At 45.3% G+C, this 18,006-nt stretch overlaps 1 protein-coding gene across 1 annotated transcript; it reads left to right on the forward strand.

The window, feature by feature from the left end:
• Positions 1–4,981, forward strand: LOC310825756 (G-protein coupled receptor family C group 5 member D-like). The gene is made up of 3 exons (XM_083699571.1): positions 1–938; positions 3,810–3,877; positions 4,751–4,981. Exons 1-3 carry the CDS (start codon positions 35–37, stop codon positions 4,862–4,864), a joined length of 1,086 nt encoding a protein of 361 aa, XP_083555697.1. The 5' UTR covers positions 1–34; the 3' UTR covers positions 4,865–4,981.
• The last annotated feature ends 13,025 nt before the right edge of the window (positions 4,982–18,006 follow it).

Below are 18,006 nucleotides of genomic sequence, written 5' to 3' on the forward strand. Positions count from 1 at the left end.
CTCCCCTCAGTTTAGGGCAGCTGCATCGTTTGTCATGGCTGCTAACACCACGGCACCTCCCCCAGGCTGCGGCGACATTGACCCTGATTATTATTACCTCTGTGACATCTGCGAAGCCTGGGGCATTGGTCTGGAGACGGTGGCTGCTGCAGGCATCCTGGTCTCGCTGGGGCTTCTGCTAGCATTCTTCGTCCTTAGCTGCATGGTTAAAGACAAGACCAAGCAAAGCATGGTCCCCATTCAGCTCCTCTTCCTTCTGGGCACCCTGGGAATCTTCAGCCTCACCTTTGTGTTCATCATCCGGCTCAATAAGCAGACTGGCCCTGCTCGCTTCATCTTACACGGGGTCCTCTTTGCCCTCTGCTTCTGCTGCCTTCTGACCCATGCTTTCAACCTTGTCAGGCTGGTGCGAGGAAAGGCACCCTTTTCACTACGGTCTATGCTGGTATACACTTTGGGCCTCACTGCGGTTCAGTTGATCATCGCCGTCAAGTACATCCTCATCACAGTCGGAAGAGACGGCATCGATTTGGAGAGGATGGGGAGAGAACAACGCAACAAGGACTTTGTCATGCTCTCGACCTATGTGCTCGTCCTAATGGGCCTCACCTTTGTGGTCTCCATGTTCACCTTCTGCGGACCGTGCAAGGGCTGGAAGAGGCATGGGATGCACATCTTTCTCACCGTTCTCTTCTCTAAAGCCATCTGGGCTGCGTGGATCACAGTGCTGTTCATCAGTGGCTTCCCTGGCGATGGTACCCAAAGCAAGTGGGATGACCCACTCATTGGTGTTGCTTTGGTGCTGAACGGATGGGTTTTCCTGATGATGTACACAGTGCCTGAGATCTGTTTTCTTGCTACCCCATGCCAGACTCCAGGAAAAAATCCTCGGAAGACCACAACCACGCAACAGAGCATTGAAGCAGCAAGTACTCAAGGTATGCAGCTCTTCTGATGTCTAAGAGTAGATGCGTAAACAAGAAAACCAGAATGGCAGGGATATTTTAAGCTAAGAAATGCAGAGATGAAGTCAAGTGGATTACAGTTTAGTATAATTTTAGCACATGAAAATGCTAAAGAAAATTACCATAGTTTGAATCTTGACTAAGGCTGAAAACCTGCCCGGTAGGCCAGTAGGGTTACATTCTGGGAATCGTACCTAAAGCTAAAATCACATATAGCCAAAACCCACTGGGTTCAATGGCGGGTGGGACAGCCAAAGTTTCTGCCCCCCAGTTTCTGCCCCCTTTTTAATTAATTATTTGTTGTTGTTATGCACATAAAGCTGAATGTGCACCAGTTAAATGTGTGCTAGTTGTGTGCTTACTGTCCTCACTTACTTGGAGTAAGTCACACTTTAACTCACCAAGGCTTGTGCTGTAAATGAGGAACCTCTGGTCCTCCAGATGCTGCTAGACTGCAACACTCATCAGCCGCAGCCAACATAGCCCAGAGGGATGATGGGAGTTGTAGTTCATCAACATCTGAATGAAGCCCTGCCTCAGTCCCATTGAACTCAATAAGCTTTAAGTTAGAGTAGCTTAATATAAGTACAATTGGTTTCAGTGAGCCTAAAATGTGACCAACATGGTCTGAATCCAACTCTTTTAAAAAAAGAAAAAATAGCTCTTAATCCCATTGAAATCAATGGGACTTAAGTTAGTTGTGCTGAGGCATCACTAAATAAGGGCTTGTGCACAGTTCCGCTTATCCTGTGTCTAGAAAGCATGTGTCTGAGTGGTTTTCCACTTGCCTCGCTCTTTCTAGGGACAGTCTGAGTAATTTTGCTCTGCTTTCCCCTGGAAAACTCACTCTTTAGAAATAAATTGGAACCAACAGCAATCTGCAGAAAACCCAATAGCTGTTTGTTCCCATTTATTGCTAAAGAGTGGCTTTTCCCATGGGAAGTGGAGCAGGAGCAGCAGGGCAAACATAGGAGTGGATAGGCTTTTAGTCTGGATACAACATTCTTAAAAAGAATAAGAAGATTAACTGTTTTGACTTGTGCATTTGAAACAATAACAACACCAGGTATGCATATTTTGAATTTTTTTAAAAATATATGGTATATCTCAGAATCAAAATAGTGAAAACACTGTATTTACATGAATGTAAGTCACACTTTTTTTGGCCAAATTATGTCGCAAAAATTAGGGTGTGCATTAGATTTGATGGCACATTTACATTTGCCAGCAAATACTTTTTTGGTTTCAAGTTTTTGAAAATCGAGGTGTGCATTAGATTCGATGACCTTCACATAAATATGGTAAGGGGGGAAAACTCTGTTAATACAAGAAAAACAGATGAAATAAAATGCAAGCTGGATATTTAGTTTTCTTAAAGAGTCATTTGTGATGACAATACATTTAGAATTTTACCGAAATTCAATTGGTAAAATAGAGCATGATATATAATTAAAGGCTTTCGTCATAAGGCTGGTCACCTCTTCTCAGGTTGAGCACTCCCATCTCATATAGCAAAATATACATGAGTCAACTTATTTTCTTTTTGTTAAAAAAAAATAATGAAGTGGACAACAGCAGGGCTACTGCCTGCCAGTACAACAAACAATATTGTTCTATTGCTTTTGCATTAGGAGTTACAGGATTATTCAGCAAAGACTTACAGCACTTCCAGACTGTCAGTGTTTCAGGGTAGGATTCAACTTACCAAACTGCACAGTTAAAACTGATCTGAAGTTCTTGTGAAACACTTCCCCCAAAGATCAGACTTTTCATAATAATAATAATAATAATAATAATAATAATAATAATAATAATAATAAATTATACCCCACCCATCTGGCTGGGTTTCCCCAGCCACTCTGGGTGGCTTCCAACAAAATATTAAAATACAATAGTCTATCAAACATTAAAAGCTTCCCTAAACAGGGCTGCCTTCAGATGTCTTCTAAATGTCTGGTAGTTGTTTTTCTCTTTGACATCTGATGGGAGGGCATTTCACAGGGACGGTGCCACTACCAAGAAGGCCCTCTGCCTGGTTCGCTGTAACTTGGCTTCTCACAGCGAGGGAACCGCCAGAAGGCCCTCAGTGCTGGACCTCAGTGTGTGGGCAGAATGATGGGGGTGGAGACGTTCCTTCAGGTATACAGGACCAAGGTCATTTAGGGCTTTAAAGGTCAGCACCAACACTTTGAATTGTGCTTGGAAACGTACTGGGAGACAATGTAGGTCTTTCAGGACTGGTGTTATATGGTCTCGGCGGCCGCCTCCAATCACCAGTCTAGCTGCCGCATTCTGGATTAGTTGTAGTTTCTGGGTCACCTTCAAAGGTAGCCCCACGTAGAGCGCATTGCAGTAATCCATGGAAAGTGATGGGGAAATGCACTTGGAAGTGTGGGATAATCCTCCTTCATGCAATGTAATTGAATCTCTCCTCAAACAAATCAGGCTCAATGAGCAGGTCATCAGGAAGAGCATGTTTTGAGCTCATCAGCTACTGAACTTAAATTATTGGTTTGGGACTTGGACTTTGATTCCATTTGCCAACCTGGAAGTGATGCCTTATGGGTAGTCCTCCTTTGAATCCATGACTGATTCTGCCATAGGAGGCTCAGGCTACCCAGGCTACCCGAATAGTTACGCCACCAACGTCAGTCAGCAGCTTTGGGGCAACAACCACACTGCTGGGATAGGGGTCATTGTGCGCCTCACTCTTCCACACTGAGCCACCATCTGGGAATTGCTGGCAAAAGTTATTACCCAATCAGTTGAATGGAGCCCCTGCCAGACTTCTGGTGTCAGTTCTGTGGCATTAACCCTCTTGTTTTTTTCACCCTTATTCATCAGCCCCGGACAAAGAAGGAGCTGAGGAAGATGTTTTGCTCCTCACAGATGAGAACCGCTTTCAGTCAAAGGTAAATCTGGATTTCGCTGGAAAGATAGGGCAGCTGTAGTCAAATTGTGGTGTCGCAGTGGAAGAGCATCTCTGCAGGAGGTTCCAGGTTCATTCCCCTGCATCTCTAGGTAGGGCTGAGAATCCCCAGTCGGAAATCCTTGAGAGCAGCTACCCGCCAGAGTGTAGACAATGCAGATCTAGACGTTCAATGGTCCAATTTGGTGTAAAGCAGGTTCCTGTGTTGGGTCCTCCCACCTGCTCCCCACCCCCACCCTTGCCTTTTGGGTGAGGTTTTTGCTTTGTTTTTGTTTTGTATACTTTTGATTCTAGCTTCCTGGCATGACTATTTTCAGAGACTGGGCAGAGGAGGAATGGTGGAGACTGCTTCCCCAGCCTGACCCTTCCAGAGAAGAAGGAGACAGTTCAGAATTACAACAAGGGTTTGAGGGAGGCCAGATGAGGGGGAAAGATGGGAAATAATGGGAGAGGAGAAGGAGGAAGAAGAAGCATGAGGGGAGAGACAGCTGACAGACTCAGTGTCTTTAGAAAGCATTCCAGACCCACCCTCCCAGAACCCGGTGGGCATTAAAAGAAGGAAAGCAGAGAGCTCAGAGGCAGAAGGCACAGATTAGCCACCATAGGGATGACATAATGGGAGAGATGGAGGGAGTGGGGTTTCACTCAGAGCAACACCATTACCCCAAGAGGCTGAATTTCTAAGCCTTTTTCTCTGAATATGGAATAAAAAGCATTGGTAAGAATTTCCTCGTCTTCTCTGTTCCTGGCAACCTGCCGTGGGGGGGTGGATCCTCTGAAGCTAACTGTTTTATAAATGGTTTAGTCTTTCCACTTTCTCCAGGACAACTGACAGGAACTCCTCCTTCCTTTCCAGATCTTTGGATCCAAACTCTGTTTCCAGATCCCTCGGGCAACCCTGCAGCCAGCATACAGGCCAAGTGTGGCGGCGTGTGTTGAAGCCAAGGAACCGAGAGCAGACATCCATTGAGTGGAATCCAGAAAGAGATGTCTAATGGCTTGCTGAATTATGGCTGTTCCCTTTGTCCTTCAGCTCCTGCTTCTCCAGCCTGCTCCACTTTAAGCTCAGCTTCTAAATTAAAACAGTCTTCCAAACATAATCCACTGTCCCTCATCATAACTTTTCTTTTGCGGGTGAGATGACTTCTGACTTCAGATATCTTTGAGGATTATGTCCTATTTGCGATTCTAGAGATTGGGGTGGCAACCAAGAGTTTCCTTAGTTATGTCCTTATCGCTCAGCAGTGGTGCCATCAGAGGAGGACTTTGGGGTAAGAGTCCAGGGCCCCAACTCAACAAAAATGAGCAGAGGGACACACAAACACAGCAGGTCTGACTTCTCACATATTGATGTAAGTGAAATAATACGCATAACCATCTCAAGAGAACATCAAGCCCAGACTCTACTAACTTGCCTGATTGCACCACTGTCTCCCTGCTTACTGCCATGCAACTCTCCCAGAGAAGCCTTCTGCCAGCCTTGCTCACTGTTTCCCAAAGAGGGAGAAAAACTTATCACAAGATGTTGATGGACTATAAAACTCTCATGACCATTGGTGGCGCTGGGTAGAGCAGATGGCAGTTCAACAACATCTGTAGAACCTCAGCTTAGCAACCACTGGTTCCTTTGTCCACTGGTTCCTATATTCCAGACGATGGTGGGAGTTAGGAGCTCAACAGCATCCCGTGGGCCACAGATTTTCCAACCATGTTCTGGAGAAGAATCTCTATCTAGGCAAGTCTTTCTTTCCCTTGAAATTTCATTTCACTTTGAGTTGCTTGCTGACCCGGAATAAACTTTTTGTGCTTCCCATATAGAGCATTTCATTACTAAAATAACAGATCTTCACAATTGCAGCTGTGCAAATATACAGGAGGAAATGGGAGGGGGGAATGCTTGAAAATAGCCAGTTTTTAGGACTGCAAGCTGGCACCTTTTAAAGTCTAGGGTTTTAAAAAACTTTTGATAGAAGACACGATTGGCCAGCTGCTTCTTGGTTCAGAGACGGGGGTATAAATTCAACATTTAAAACAGGCCCTGGTATTACAGAGGAACAGCTGGGTCAATGCCCAGGAAGAGGCATGATGTAGATTCTGAACCACTTGTACACCTCTTTATGGAACTGCGTGGATTTGTGTAAGAGCCCTGGGAGGTGAAGGACAACCAGCAACAGACCATGAGACAGGGATACAAGATGGTGCTCTTTGAATCCTAGCAGTAAATAGCATGAAAACCTACCCAGGTGGGTGTACCTCTCCCTGGGGCACTTCCAGACAGTTGCTATTTTGGAGTGGGATTCAGTCACATGCCGGCAAATTCTGTTTGGGAAGGATGTCTTGCCCGACAAACCCACTTCCCCCAAAGATCAAACTTCTTGCAATAAGGAAAGTGACATGAAAGTGTGAGACAGCACTTGCTTCGGTGCAACACGTCTAGCCTCCCCACAAACAAATCAGGATGGATGCACAATAGACAGGTTGTCTGGAAGGTCCCTCATTCTCTGCATTTTACATTTGAAGTTTATTGTGGGGTAAAAAGAAAGTTCGCTTAGGTTTGCTTATGCAGAGCTTCCCACAGGAGGCCCATGATTTCTCTTGGAAGCGTTAGAGACTGTGGGTCTAATAAATCCATTATTCATTTCCCAAGGACGGCCACCAGGCACTTGGAGATAGCAATGTGCCAAGGACTGTCCTTTATAGAGATCTTAGATACAGATTTGTCATGCCTAACAAGACAGTTAGGGGAGAGGTCAGCGCCCGTTCAGCCATGTGTACTTAAACGAGGAGAACGTTCACTTTCTGCTTTGCTACTTCATGGATATCGCAGCCATTCCTGGATGGAAGCTTCTTAATTCTCCATTTTATTATCTCTCCTATAATTCATGGGTGATATGAAGACCAAGGTATAGCACCAAAATGCAATGCAACCAAGCCCAGATAAGTTGACAGCTGCCAGCAATGAGGCAGATGGGGAAGTGGGTTTTATCTAAACAGAGGGGCCTGCACATCTGGACCTGTCTGCTCCCAACTTCACGTTCTGATGATGACATACAGAATTCACAAGACCCTTGGCTCTGATTCACCACCCAAGCTTGAGCATTTTGAGAAGAAATTATTTCACTGGCATGAAACAGGGCTCAAAACTAAAGCCTAAAACCTCTCAGCCCAGCCTCAGGTGGGCACAGGCCTTCAGGATGATAGGAAATGCTCTAAGGGGGGCGGGCACGAGTGTGGCTGCATAGGCCTTGTAGTATGCATAATGTTTCTTTGAAACACTGAGATTGTGCCAAGCACACACTTGTGGCCATCAGCACTCAGCACCATTGGGCCTGCCAGGGTCCACCACAATGCTAACACCTGTGCTGAGGAATGCTCTGTACATGGTTGGGTAGGGGAGCTGGCTGCTATTTTCCCACAATGCACCAGAGCTATGCAGCTTCATAGGCTTTGAGTGAAATCAAAAAGGTGACTTCAAGCCTCCCTTTGCTACTTGTCACAGGACTGCCACCGCCTCCACCAGGGAGCTTACTGGAACCAAGCCAATGTAAAAAGGTAAAAAGGTAAAAAAACAAAGGCCTCTGGACGGTTAAGTCCAGTCAAAGGCAACTATGGGGTTGTGGTGCTCATCTCGCTTTCAGGCCGAGGGAGCTGGCGTTTATCCACAGACAGCTTTCCAGGTCTTGTGGCCAGCTTCTGGTGCAACGGAACACTATGACGGAAGCCAGAGCGCACGGAAACACCATTTACTTTCCCGCCGGAGCAGTACCTATTTATCTACTTGCACTGGCGTGCTTTCGAACTGCTAGGCTGGCAGGAGCTGGGACTGAGCAACAGGAGCTCACCCCGTCACGGGGATTCGAACCACTGACCTTCCGATCAGCAAGCCCAAGAGGCTCAGTGGTTTAGACCACTGCGCCACCCACAGCCAATGTAGGAGGGGATCCACCAGGGCCCACTTGGGCAACCAGACCAAACCTGGACTCTGCTCTGTTCTTGGCTGTGAAACTTCATAGTTTCTTTAGATCAGCCTCCCCAGGCTAGTGCTCTCCAGGTGCCATTAGATTAGCTTCCATGAGCCCCAACCAGCACGGCCAACCAAACCATCTTGGCTGAGAGTCTTGGAAGGCCAGCTCCCTGCCTTGCAGACCTTTTCCTACCTGGCCTGGGAGGGCAGGGCCAGGACTGACACCAACTAGAAAAACTGAGGCTGCTGAACAGACTCTTGGGCTGGAGTGTTGTTTGGGGTTGGTTTTTTTTAATAGGGGTGGTTGTTGTTGGTGCTGCTACTGTTTTTTTTTTTTTTTTTGTCTCTTTATTATAGATCTTGTTGTGATTTATGTGGAAACAGCTCAGTTTTGTTTAGGACTACTTTTGCTATATTGTAGTTATGTATTTCCCCCCCCATGTTGTCTGCCACCTTGAGCATGGTTTAAACAGTGGAAAGGTGGCATACAAATAAAATTATGTATGCATGTATGTATGTATGTATGTGTGGCCAGGATGATGGAAGTTGTAGTCCAAAGCATCATTGCTACTGGAACAATGCAGGAATTGGGACAAACTGAAACTGACGGGGTTGCATCAAATTTTCCCTGTGAGTGCATTGGGATTACTGGTGGAGATCCTGCCCACAAAAACCACGAATATAGTATTTGTACACAGAATGATTTATAGTCCTGGTAATGAAGAAGAGGAATGTGTAAACAAAGGTACTGAACGTGCATCTGGGCACCTGTTGGAGATGAGGAATCATGCATAGATAAATTCCCAGTCGAATACACTGGTAGCAGGGAGACACAATCAGCTCCTCATGGGCTGGGGCCAAACCCAAGCAGACACACTGAGGCACATTCCCTGTGTCACTGCCACTTTCATTTTTTCCAAGGTGCTGTTTCCTACAGCCGCCAAGTAGAGGAAATTACACAGGGCTCAATGGCACAAACTGCCTCAAACTGTGCAGCCGCTTAAAGTTTTTGTCAGTCCCTGCTGACATCAAAACACATTGCCCCAGGTTGAAGTTATCACATCACTCCTGAGTGGCACAAGGAGAACCCAGTGTGGATTTGAGTTTAATTTTCACTTGCAACACTCTGATAAATGGCAGCACTCCTCAGGTGTAAATGCTCACAGAGTCCTTGGCTTGGTTCCCTCTTTCTCCCAATCAGATATAGTTATTTTAGAATTGCCAGAATTTTCTGAAAATTGCCTCTCTATGTTAGCTATCATAGTTCTACCATTATCTGATCCAAACATGCTGGTGGTTGATCTGTTGTGCTTTGGATGAATCTACTTAGGAAACACAATTTTATGAATAAGCATTATATATACTAGTTTTATCTGTTTTTTCATGATATTTCACTTTTTGCATAAACTATAGTATCTTAATCTATATACCAAACCAACTTCCTTATTGTATTTTAATCCTCTCATATCAGACCATCCTCATTCTCAAGAAACACATTTATGTGAAAACAGTGCAATTTAGTTAGCTTTAAGACTATAGCACCTATGATGCAGTGTGACCACAAACAGAATGTTTATGTGCAAAACATCTAGAGCCTTTTGACTGACATAAGCAAATAGATCTACCTAATACTGTCATAGACAATACTTTTGCATGAAAATTTGGTGCTTGGGAATAAGAAAATGAAATCAAAGATGGACTTCTGCCTTGTATGTTTGTGTGTTCAATTTTATTCAAATATAATAAATATTTTTCTCAACATTTGAAGATACTTTCATAACATTTAATTGTGTTATTGTTTTTCAACATTGTTGTAGCTTTCCAAGAAACAGAAAAGGGTCTTTCTATCATATATTCTTTATTCCTAATTCTGATATGGAAACAGAGCACATGTTGACGTTGTTTAACTGCAACATCTTGATTTCTGTGCTGCACTAAACGGAGGTCGGAAATGCTGCTTTTAATTTGCCTTATATGCTGTGGCCTTTCAGGCACTGTATTGTCTTACGTTCCCCAAGACGGCATTTAGAACTGACGCCATTCAGACCCTGCCCGCATTTCAAGCATGCGGAGTGGCTTCCTTCCTTGAGTCGCCTGCTTCCCCCTGTTATGTAAACACCTTGTTGCGTTTCCCCTTGCCTGCACTTGCTCTTTACTGATAGCAAACTGTGGTCTCAGATGTTGTGGCTCCATCCTTAGAAAGCTAACGGGTTGGGCATTCTGGCTGCTCTCTCCCCTGCTTCATGATTATATGATTCAAAGTGGCAGCCTGCATGAGAGGATAATGAGATCACAGCCTCTCATTCTGATCTTGATGCTGATGCCCGTTCAGTCCACACTGTAATCTAATTGCCATATTGTCCTATCATCCAAATCATAATCGGAAAATGCTTAAGACACTCGACAGTCTAATCACTCAGCACTTACATGAAGAACAAGAGCATGTCATTGTTAAGGAAAGCTTGTGATTGTAAGAATTAAAGACAATGGTGCACAAGAGGACAGAGCGAGGATTTGACTTTTCTTCTAGCCAGATCTAGTTTAAGCTCAGCTGTAAGGCAACACGGTGAGTTTTTTGGTGCAAGGCTGCCATCGAGTGGCCAAGCTTATGAAAGTGCAAGCGAAGCCCTTCGCCCAGGACCACTTCTCTGAAACATCCATTTCTGCGGCTCAGCAATCAGTATTTATTCAGATATCACCTGTTCAATTAGCAGGAGCTGGCAGGTTTATTACAAGCCACCTGTTTCCAAATATAAACACTTATCGAGGCAGTAAAAACATGCACAAAGACAATGACAATTCTTTATGAGCAAGTTCTCATTAACCATATCATGAAGTGAAAGTTATTACAGCACAGCAGTGCCTTCCTGCTGAAGGAGGCAGTTGGTGATGAAATTAATACTAGGCATTAACTTCCAATTTGACAAATTCAAAACACAATCGAGAACCTGCTTGGTTTGCCGCTAAGAACATGGTGCTGATTAAGGTTCACAATGCAGCAGTTTGGTATGTAGCTTTCTAGAGACTCAAAGGATGCTTGATCCTTAAGAACAGAGAGTCTTGTGGCACTTTGGTGTGGCATGAAATGTCACTGCAGAGGTGGACCTGGGGTCTCAAATTTCGGTGGCGCCCTATGTGACACCAAAATTTGGCACGCCCTGCCTCTCCCCTTCCATTCTACTTCATAGTTGCAGCACCCCCAAAGCTCTGAAGCACTTGCCCAAATCCACCTCTGGTAACAGGCTAGGCTCTCCCTCATCAGAGATACATGAGATCCCTCAGATTGCTGCAGCTGACTCAGGGCATGTTACATTACACATTGCACATGAGAGACATTGCACATACCATTGCACAAGAAAATCTTTAATAAAAATACATTTAAAAAAACAACAACTCTGACAATGCTTCTCGATGGCTTCCATGGAGGAGAGAGGGATGGGTGTGAGTGTGTTAGAAAGTAGATGACTGTACAAAGGTAGAATTCATTCATTGCTCCTCTTACTTTTTCATCCGGCTCCACCCACCACCCAAAAGTGCCCCCCCAAAAGGTTTCCCCAAAGGAAATGTGGCTCTCAAGTTGAAAAAGGACCCTCTGCTTTTCTAATCCATTCTTAGAGGCTATTCTTGGAGCACACTAGAAAGCTGCTTGGTCTTTGCAAATGCCACTATTCTCTTGACTGCCATTTGTTTTAACTGATTTTAATAGAGTATTTCAAATTGCTATAACCTGTCCTGAAACCTCCTGGTGAAGGGAAGGGGAGAAATGTAATGAATGCTCATGATAATGCCAGGGGGACGTGCTGAGTTCTTCCTCACATGCACACACACAGGTGCAGGTGCTTCCACTCAAATTCTTCCTCTCTCATACATACGCTTAGTCTCTAAGCTCTCCTCCTCTTCCCTCTTGCTGTCCATCAATACCAGCTCAGGTCCAATTCTCATATTAATGTGGTTTAACTACATTGGTATTAATTTCCATTGATAATTACAGGCACCCCCCTCACTTGCACGTGATCGACTCGTGTGTGACTGCGAATATGTGTGGGCCCGAGAAATAATTAAATAACTAGAATCATACCCAGAAATGGCAGGAGAGAGCGCAGGAGAGTCCTTGTGGCTCATGAGGAGACCCTCCCTGGAGCCTGAAGAGGAAGCCCTGAAGAGACCGGACGCACAGTGGGACTTTGTTTAGGCTGCTCAGCCTCCCCACCTAACAGCTGGTGTGTGGGGTAGCACAGCAGCACCACCTTCTTTCCTACACGTCCTCCAGTCTCCTTGCCGGCCCCAGAGCTTCAATTCCAGTTGTGGGTATTTTTGGTACAGTGTTTTTGAACGGGATTGGAGAGAAAGCAGCAAAAAGGGCACTTGTTTAAAGGTGATTTCCACTTATGCACGCGTGGGGCTGGAAAATAACCCAGCGTACGTGGGAAGTCGCCTGTATTACAAACGTATGGAGAGCATGGAGCATGTTTTCATGTTTGTAGGAGCACAAGAAGGCATTTTTTTCTCCTTAATTTTTGCATGCTGAAGTCTGCTCTTGATTGAGACAGTGCAGGGCAAAATATGTTATTTAGGAGGGACTGCATTTCAGGATTCGTGTTCTGTCCCACTCCAGGGCACACACCCTCACTATTGAGCACCACCTAAGGGAAGCTGTCAGAAAGCTGAGAGTCGCCCTTCCTGCCATGATGCAACAGCTGTATCTCACCACATGATGTCACACTCAGAAAAAATAATAACCACACAAAACGGATGGAGAAGCATCCCTGCACTGCATATTCCAGAGAGGTCTCGGCAGGGATTAAATAAGTAAGACTGGGGCACATTGGGACAAATTACAGTAACAAGATGAAGGGGAGCTACGGAAAAGAGAGAGAAAGATGAATTTGGACTGCAGCTTAAAGGGCTACACACTTTCCCCTCTGGTTTATAGTTTTAACCCTCATTAAAGGGAGAGAAGGGACAAGAAATGATAGGATTGGTTCTACGTGGAGCAGAACCGTGTTCTCAAGAAGCATTTGCTCCAAACCTTTCTCTAAAGCAGGGGTGGCAAAAACTGTGGCCCTTCAGAAATTATCAGACTACAACTCCCATTATCCCTGACCATGAGCCATGTTAAAAGTCCAACAAAGTTTGGAGGGCCACAGGTTCCCTGTGCCTGAACTAAAGATGCTTCCTCAGGCTCTCCTATCCCTTACAGCCCTGCCTTGGGAGTGTACGGCCACCATGAGAAACCATGGAAAGCGCAGGTTTCTTTGGGGGTTGAATATGGAATATTTAGGGCTAGAAAGGGGCAAATGTCTTTCCTTCCAACTTCTACCTTCTTTCTTCCCCAGTCAGAGAATTAAAATTTTCAGATGAACACATAAACTAATGGTGCTGGACTTCAACTCCCATCAGCCCCAGCCAGCGTAAGCCTATGGTCAGGGATGATGGGAGATGGAGTCCAGCAATGAAGTGGGGAAACCACATTGGCCACCCTGCTCTGCTCCAAACAGGGAGTAGTTCTTCTAGATCATGGGCAGAGATCCTTCACCCTCAGGCTACACAGGATTCTTTGGAGGCACTGGGGACAGAACTTGGAACCTCAAGCCCAGAGAGACATAGGAAGGGTGGGGAGCCTCACCTGGAACACTGGCTTGCTCCACCTAATCATTAAAAAAGAAAGTACAGGCTTGGAAGATTTGTGGCCTGGCAGCTTTTATTTAAAGAATGAACAGACACCTTGCAGGCCTATGTAATATATTGTTGAGTAGTGCAAGGTACTTAAAGGACTTGGAGAACAGGCTGACAACACAAATCTGCATATGTAGCTGCCTCTCTGAAAGTAAGATGGCATTGGCTAGGATCACCTAGCCAACTGCAGTGTGTCCAGCCATCCTATAAGCAATGAAGAAGAAGAAGAAAGTTGGGGGGAGCAGAGAGAGGGCAGGAGAGCTCATACCCTCCAACATGTTGCAGGGGAAAATTGGAACAGGCGCCTTTTGGTGACAGAATGACTGCAGTTGATCACAGTAAAGGGTGACAGAGGAAGAGAGAGACCTAGATCCATTCCATCACCGGACACCTCACTTTCCTCCTCCCCTCCACTCACTTCCACATGCACCCCTTCCTTTTTCCATCCCAGACAATTGTCACCCAACTTTCTTCATCCACGAATATGCCCTGCCCCAGCTCCTGCCCTCTCTGCGTGGCTGCATTTCACCCCCACCAGAGGTGGGGCTTGGAGAGAACCATGAACAAGAAGGCAGTTGGGGGGGTAGAGATTTTCACCAGCTTAGCGGAATGAACCTCAACAGTGGGTACTCTGGTGGGAGCACACTGCCTGATGTCACGCTTCCGCTCAACTGACTCGCCAAATGACTCCTGTGTGAGCACAGCACCCCAAAGGAGACATCTTGTGGGGCTGCACTCTTGTGAGAGTCAAAATGGGACATCCTGGGATCCAGTCAGAAGCCAGGATGGCTTCTGTAAGTCCACAATGTCCCACTTAAAGCAGGACAGTTGAGGAGTATGAGATCTGGGGCCTGCTGTAAAAGACCTGGGACACCCCCTAACAATACCTCTCACAGAGTAGCCTTCCATTTTAATGTGCTGGGTGGGAAAAACACCCCAATATCTGAATCAATGATTCCCCTGGGCAAATACTCCAGCCACCTCATATGACTATGTGCTCGTCCTCAGAGGTGAAAAGCAGCGTCTCTCACAGGCTTCTTTCCTCCTCAGTCAGCAAGTGCCCCATAAATGAGACCTCTGCAATACTGTGGAAGTTTCTGGGGCCTCCCCATTTTAGGCTGCGGGTGGTGGTGGTGACAGAGCCTCAGTGTGGAGACTTTGCTTCAGAGAGGGTGTTGGAACCCTTAAAATATGGCTTCCATGAGAAAAAAGAGAAGGATTCACAATTTGGGCCGCATTCACATAATACATTTAAAGCGCTATGATACCACTTTAAACAGTCATAGCCTCCCCCAAAGAATTCTGGGAGCTATCGTTTGTTGCAGATGCCTGAGGGTTGTGAGGAAACCCTTTGCTCCCCTCAAAGAACTACAATTCCCCGAGTTCCCTGTGTAGAGGGACTGATTGTTAAACCACTCTGGACATCAATCAATAAAATAACAAAATGCAATCCAATAACGCTGAAAGTTAATGTAAAAACAGTGGGTTGTATCTGACTAAATCATGCTCAGAGAAGACCTGAAAATCAATGGACTTAACTTAGTCTAGAAAAAGCTAAGGTCGCTGGATTTTGATGGGTCCACTCTGAGCACAGCTATCAGCGCAGTCTCAAGACCCAGCAAAGCACATGTAACTACAGTAAACCACTCAACTCATACGGGATTTGTGGACTTGGTAAAAAGATTATAGAAGTTTCTGCCGAAACTGCTGTTTTTGCCGTTCTTTCCTCTAAAGGCTGGAGTGGAAATGTGGTCCACAGCCCTTTTTAGGCATGCAAAGCATCTGCTTAGATCACACCCAGCCTACCTTCATTTCCAGTTTGATAAATCTCACCCATCTACTCACCTCAGATTCCATGCAAATTGGAAAGAGTGGCCATTCTTTGCTGTTATGCAACCATTTCCCTGACACAATCCTTCATAGAAGGATGATGTACGCGAATTGTATGCTCAGAGGAGGATAGTGGAGGAGAGATAAATTGGATTTTGTTTGCATTTTCATGTGAAATGACATAATTCATACTTCTCAAGCCAATATGCTAACTGAAACACAGTTGTTCTTTAAAAATGACACATCTCCACATTTTGTGATGCCATTCCCCAACTAAACACACCATGCAGAAATGCATTATATCAGGGGGAATTGTTTGCAAACAAAGTGTAAATAAATGTGTATGTACAAAATGCGTACAAAAATGTGTATGTCAGGAGTAATTCACACTGAAATGCTGGACTTTTAACACACACACGCATGTATTGAAATGTGGAAAACCAAATTTGTGAATGGAAAAAAGAGATAAACTTGAATGGAAAGATTTCTCTATCCCTGTTCCCTGCTCCCTGCTCCCTGCTCTCTGGCTGATGGATGGTGCCAGGCTAGTCTCCACCTTGCCTTTATGCTCTTGTCAGAAGACCAGAGAGTCTCCCTATTGCCCTTGATCCCTTTTCTGGCAGCAGATGCAAGTGCATGCAGCTCTCCAGTCCTTCAGTCAGAGCACTTGTGAAATCCACCTTGAAATATTCAAGACCTCTTGACATTCATCCTTCGGGTGAATTTGGTCATTGCTGTTGTCAAGCCAAATGTTGGGACCCAGCCTAATGTTTTGGACTGGGTGGGGAAGACTTTTTTTTAAGAGAGAAAAGAAAGAAAGAAAGAAAGAAAGAAAGAAAGAAAGAAAGAAAGAAAGAAAGAAAGAAAAAAAGAAAAGGCCCTCTATTCATCAGCCATGTCCATGTGCTTTAAAATGGGAGGGGTGCATTATTCATTACATAATCCAGCGCTGTGTGCAGTCACCATGGCAAAGAGAAAAGCAAACAGCAGCTTCCTTCGAAACTTTTGATCACAGCATAGCAGCATGTTGACTTTTAGGGTGGAGGAGAAGCTGGGCGACTTCAGGACGTTCTACGCAGGGATCGAGGAGAACACATTGAAAGAGAGGATGCCTTCAAAGACATGAAGCATGGAGTAAGGAGCAGGAGAGGTCAGGTGGAGGGCAAACCCCTGGGGAATCCATGGAGGTTAGCAGCAAAGGGGGAGGAATGTGAGGAAGCAAAAAGGCGGCAGCATACCTTCGAAGAATGAAGAGAAAGAGAAATGCAGAGTGGTGCCTTGGAACAAGTCAGCCCAATGGTCCCTCTTACTGCATACATTAGCCTTCCCCAGTCTGGTGCCCTCAAGCTCTGCAGTTGCCAACTGGTGGTCTGGAGACTCTGGGGGTCCATGTAACCCACTCTGGGGGTACGTGGCACCATTCATGTAACACAAACTACCACAGAGATATCAAAACCTTCAAAAGTAGGGGGTCTATGGCTTGGCTGTTGAAAAACAGGGGCTCCACAGTACTTAGCAAATTGGGGACCACTGCTCTAGATGTCTTGGACGGGGCTGGTCTACACTCATGGATAGCAGCAGCTATCTGGGATTTCAGACAGGGCTGGGACCTACTTAGAAGGGCCACCTTGTCCTGAGAGGAAGCTCATGGTCATTTGGGACTGTTTAGTTCAGAAAAAAGGTAAACAGGAGACATGGTAGAAGTGTATAAAATTAAGCACTGTACAGAGAAAATGGGCAGAAGAAAGTTTCTCTCTCCCTCTTTCTCTCCCTCCCTCTCTCTCTGGTAATACTTAAACGAGTGACACTGAATGTTGACAGACAATACAAAGTTACAGCTCCTAGTTAAACTATGGAATTTGTCACCACAAGACATGGGGATGGCCACCTACTTGGGCTGCTCGAGAAAGGGGTTAGTCAAATTTATGGAGGATCAGTCTACCAGCAGCTCTTAGTCCTGATGGCCGTGTAGTATCTCTCCAGTACTGGAGGCAACATGTCTCTGAATACCAGTTGCCAGGGAACATGAGTGGGGAGGATGCTATCGTGCTCATGTCCTGCATGTGAGCTTCTCACACAGGCATTTGGTTGGTGGGAAAAGGATGGTTAACTAGATGGGTATTTGGGCTATCCAATCAGGGTCTTCTTAATTTCCTGTGTCAGAAATCAGTCTGTCCTGTTGTCATTGGCACATTTGTAGAATATGATCTGTAAACAGATTAAGCCTTCCTACTTCCAGCTTAGTTGGCTAAACACATTTACTCTGAAATAAGCCTCACTGTGTTTAAAAGGATACCTTTCCTAGTAAGTATGTTTAGGATTACTGATATCACACATGAATGTTAGCAGAACTAAAGCTGCTTCAATACAAGTAAGCCAAGTGATGTGCCATTTGTTTCCTGGTGGGACACCTTGAGGGAAATATACTGAGCTGACCTTATCAGACTGATCCATAGTTTTTCCTTGTCCTCAAAGGATGTGAGAAAAAGAAGCAGCTCTGTGTTAAAAGTTTGTGCAAAGGGTGCACCCCAAATGTGGAGGACAAGAATTTTACCCAAGGCTGTTGTTGGACCAGTAAGGGGGCACAAACCTAGAAAACATATTCCATAAACCATCCAGAGCTGAACTTGTTTATGTGATGC

This window comes from Podarcis gaigeae (genome assembly GCF_964106915.1).
Source record: "Podarcis gaigeae genome assembly, chromosome: 10".
NCBI lineage: Eukaryota > Metazoa > Chordata > Lepidosauria > Squamata > Lacertidae > Podarcis > Podarcis gaigeae.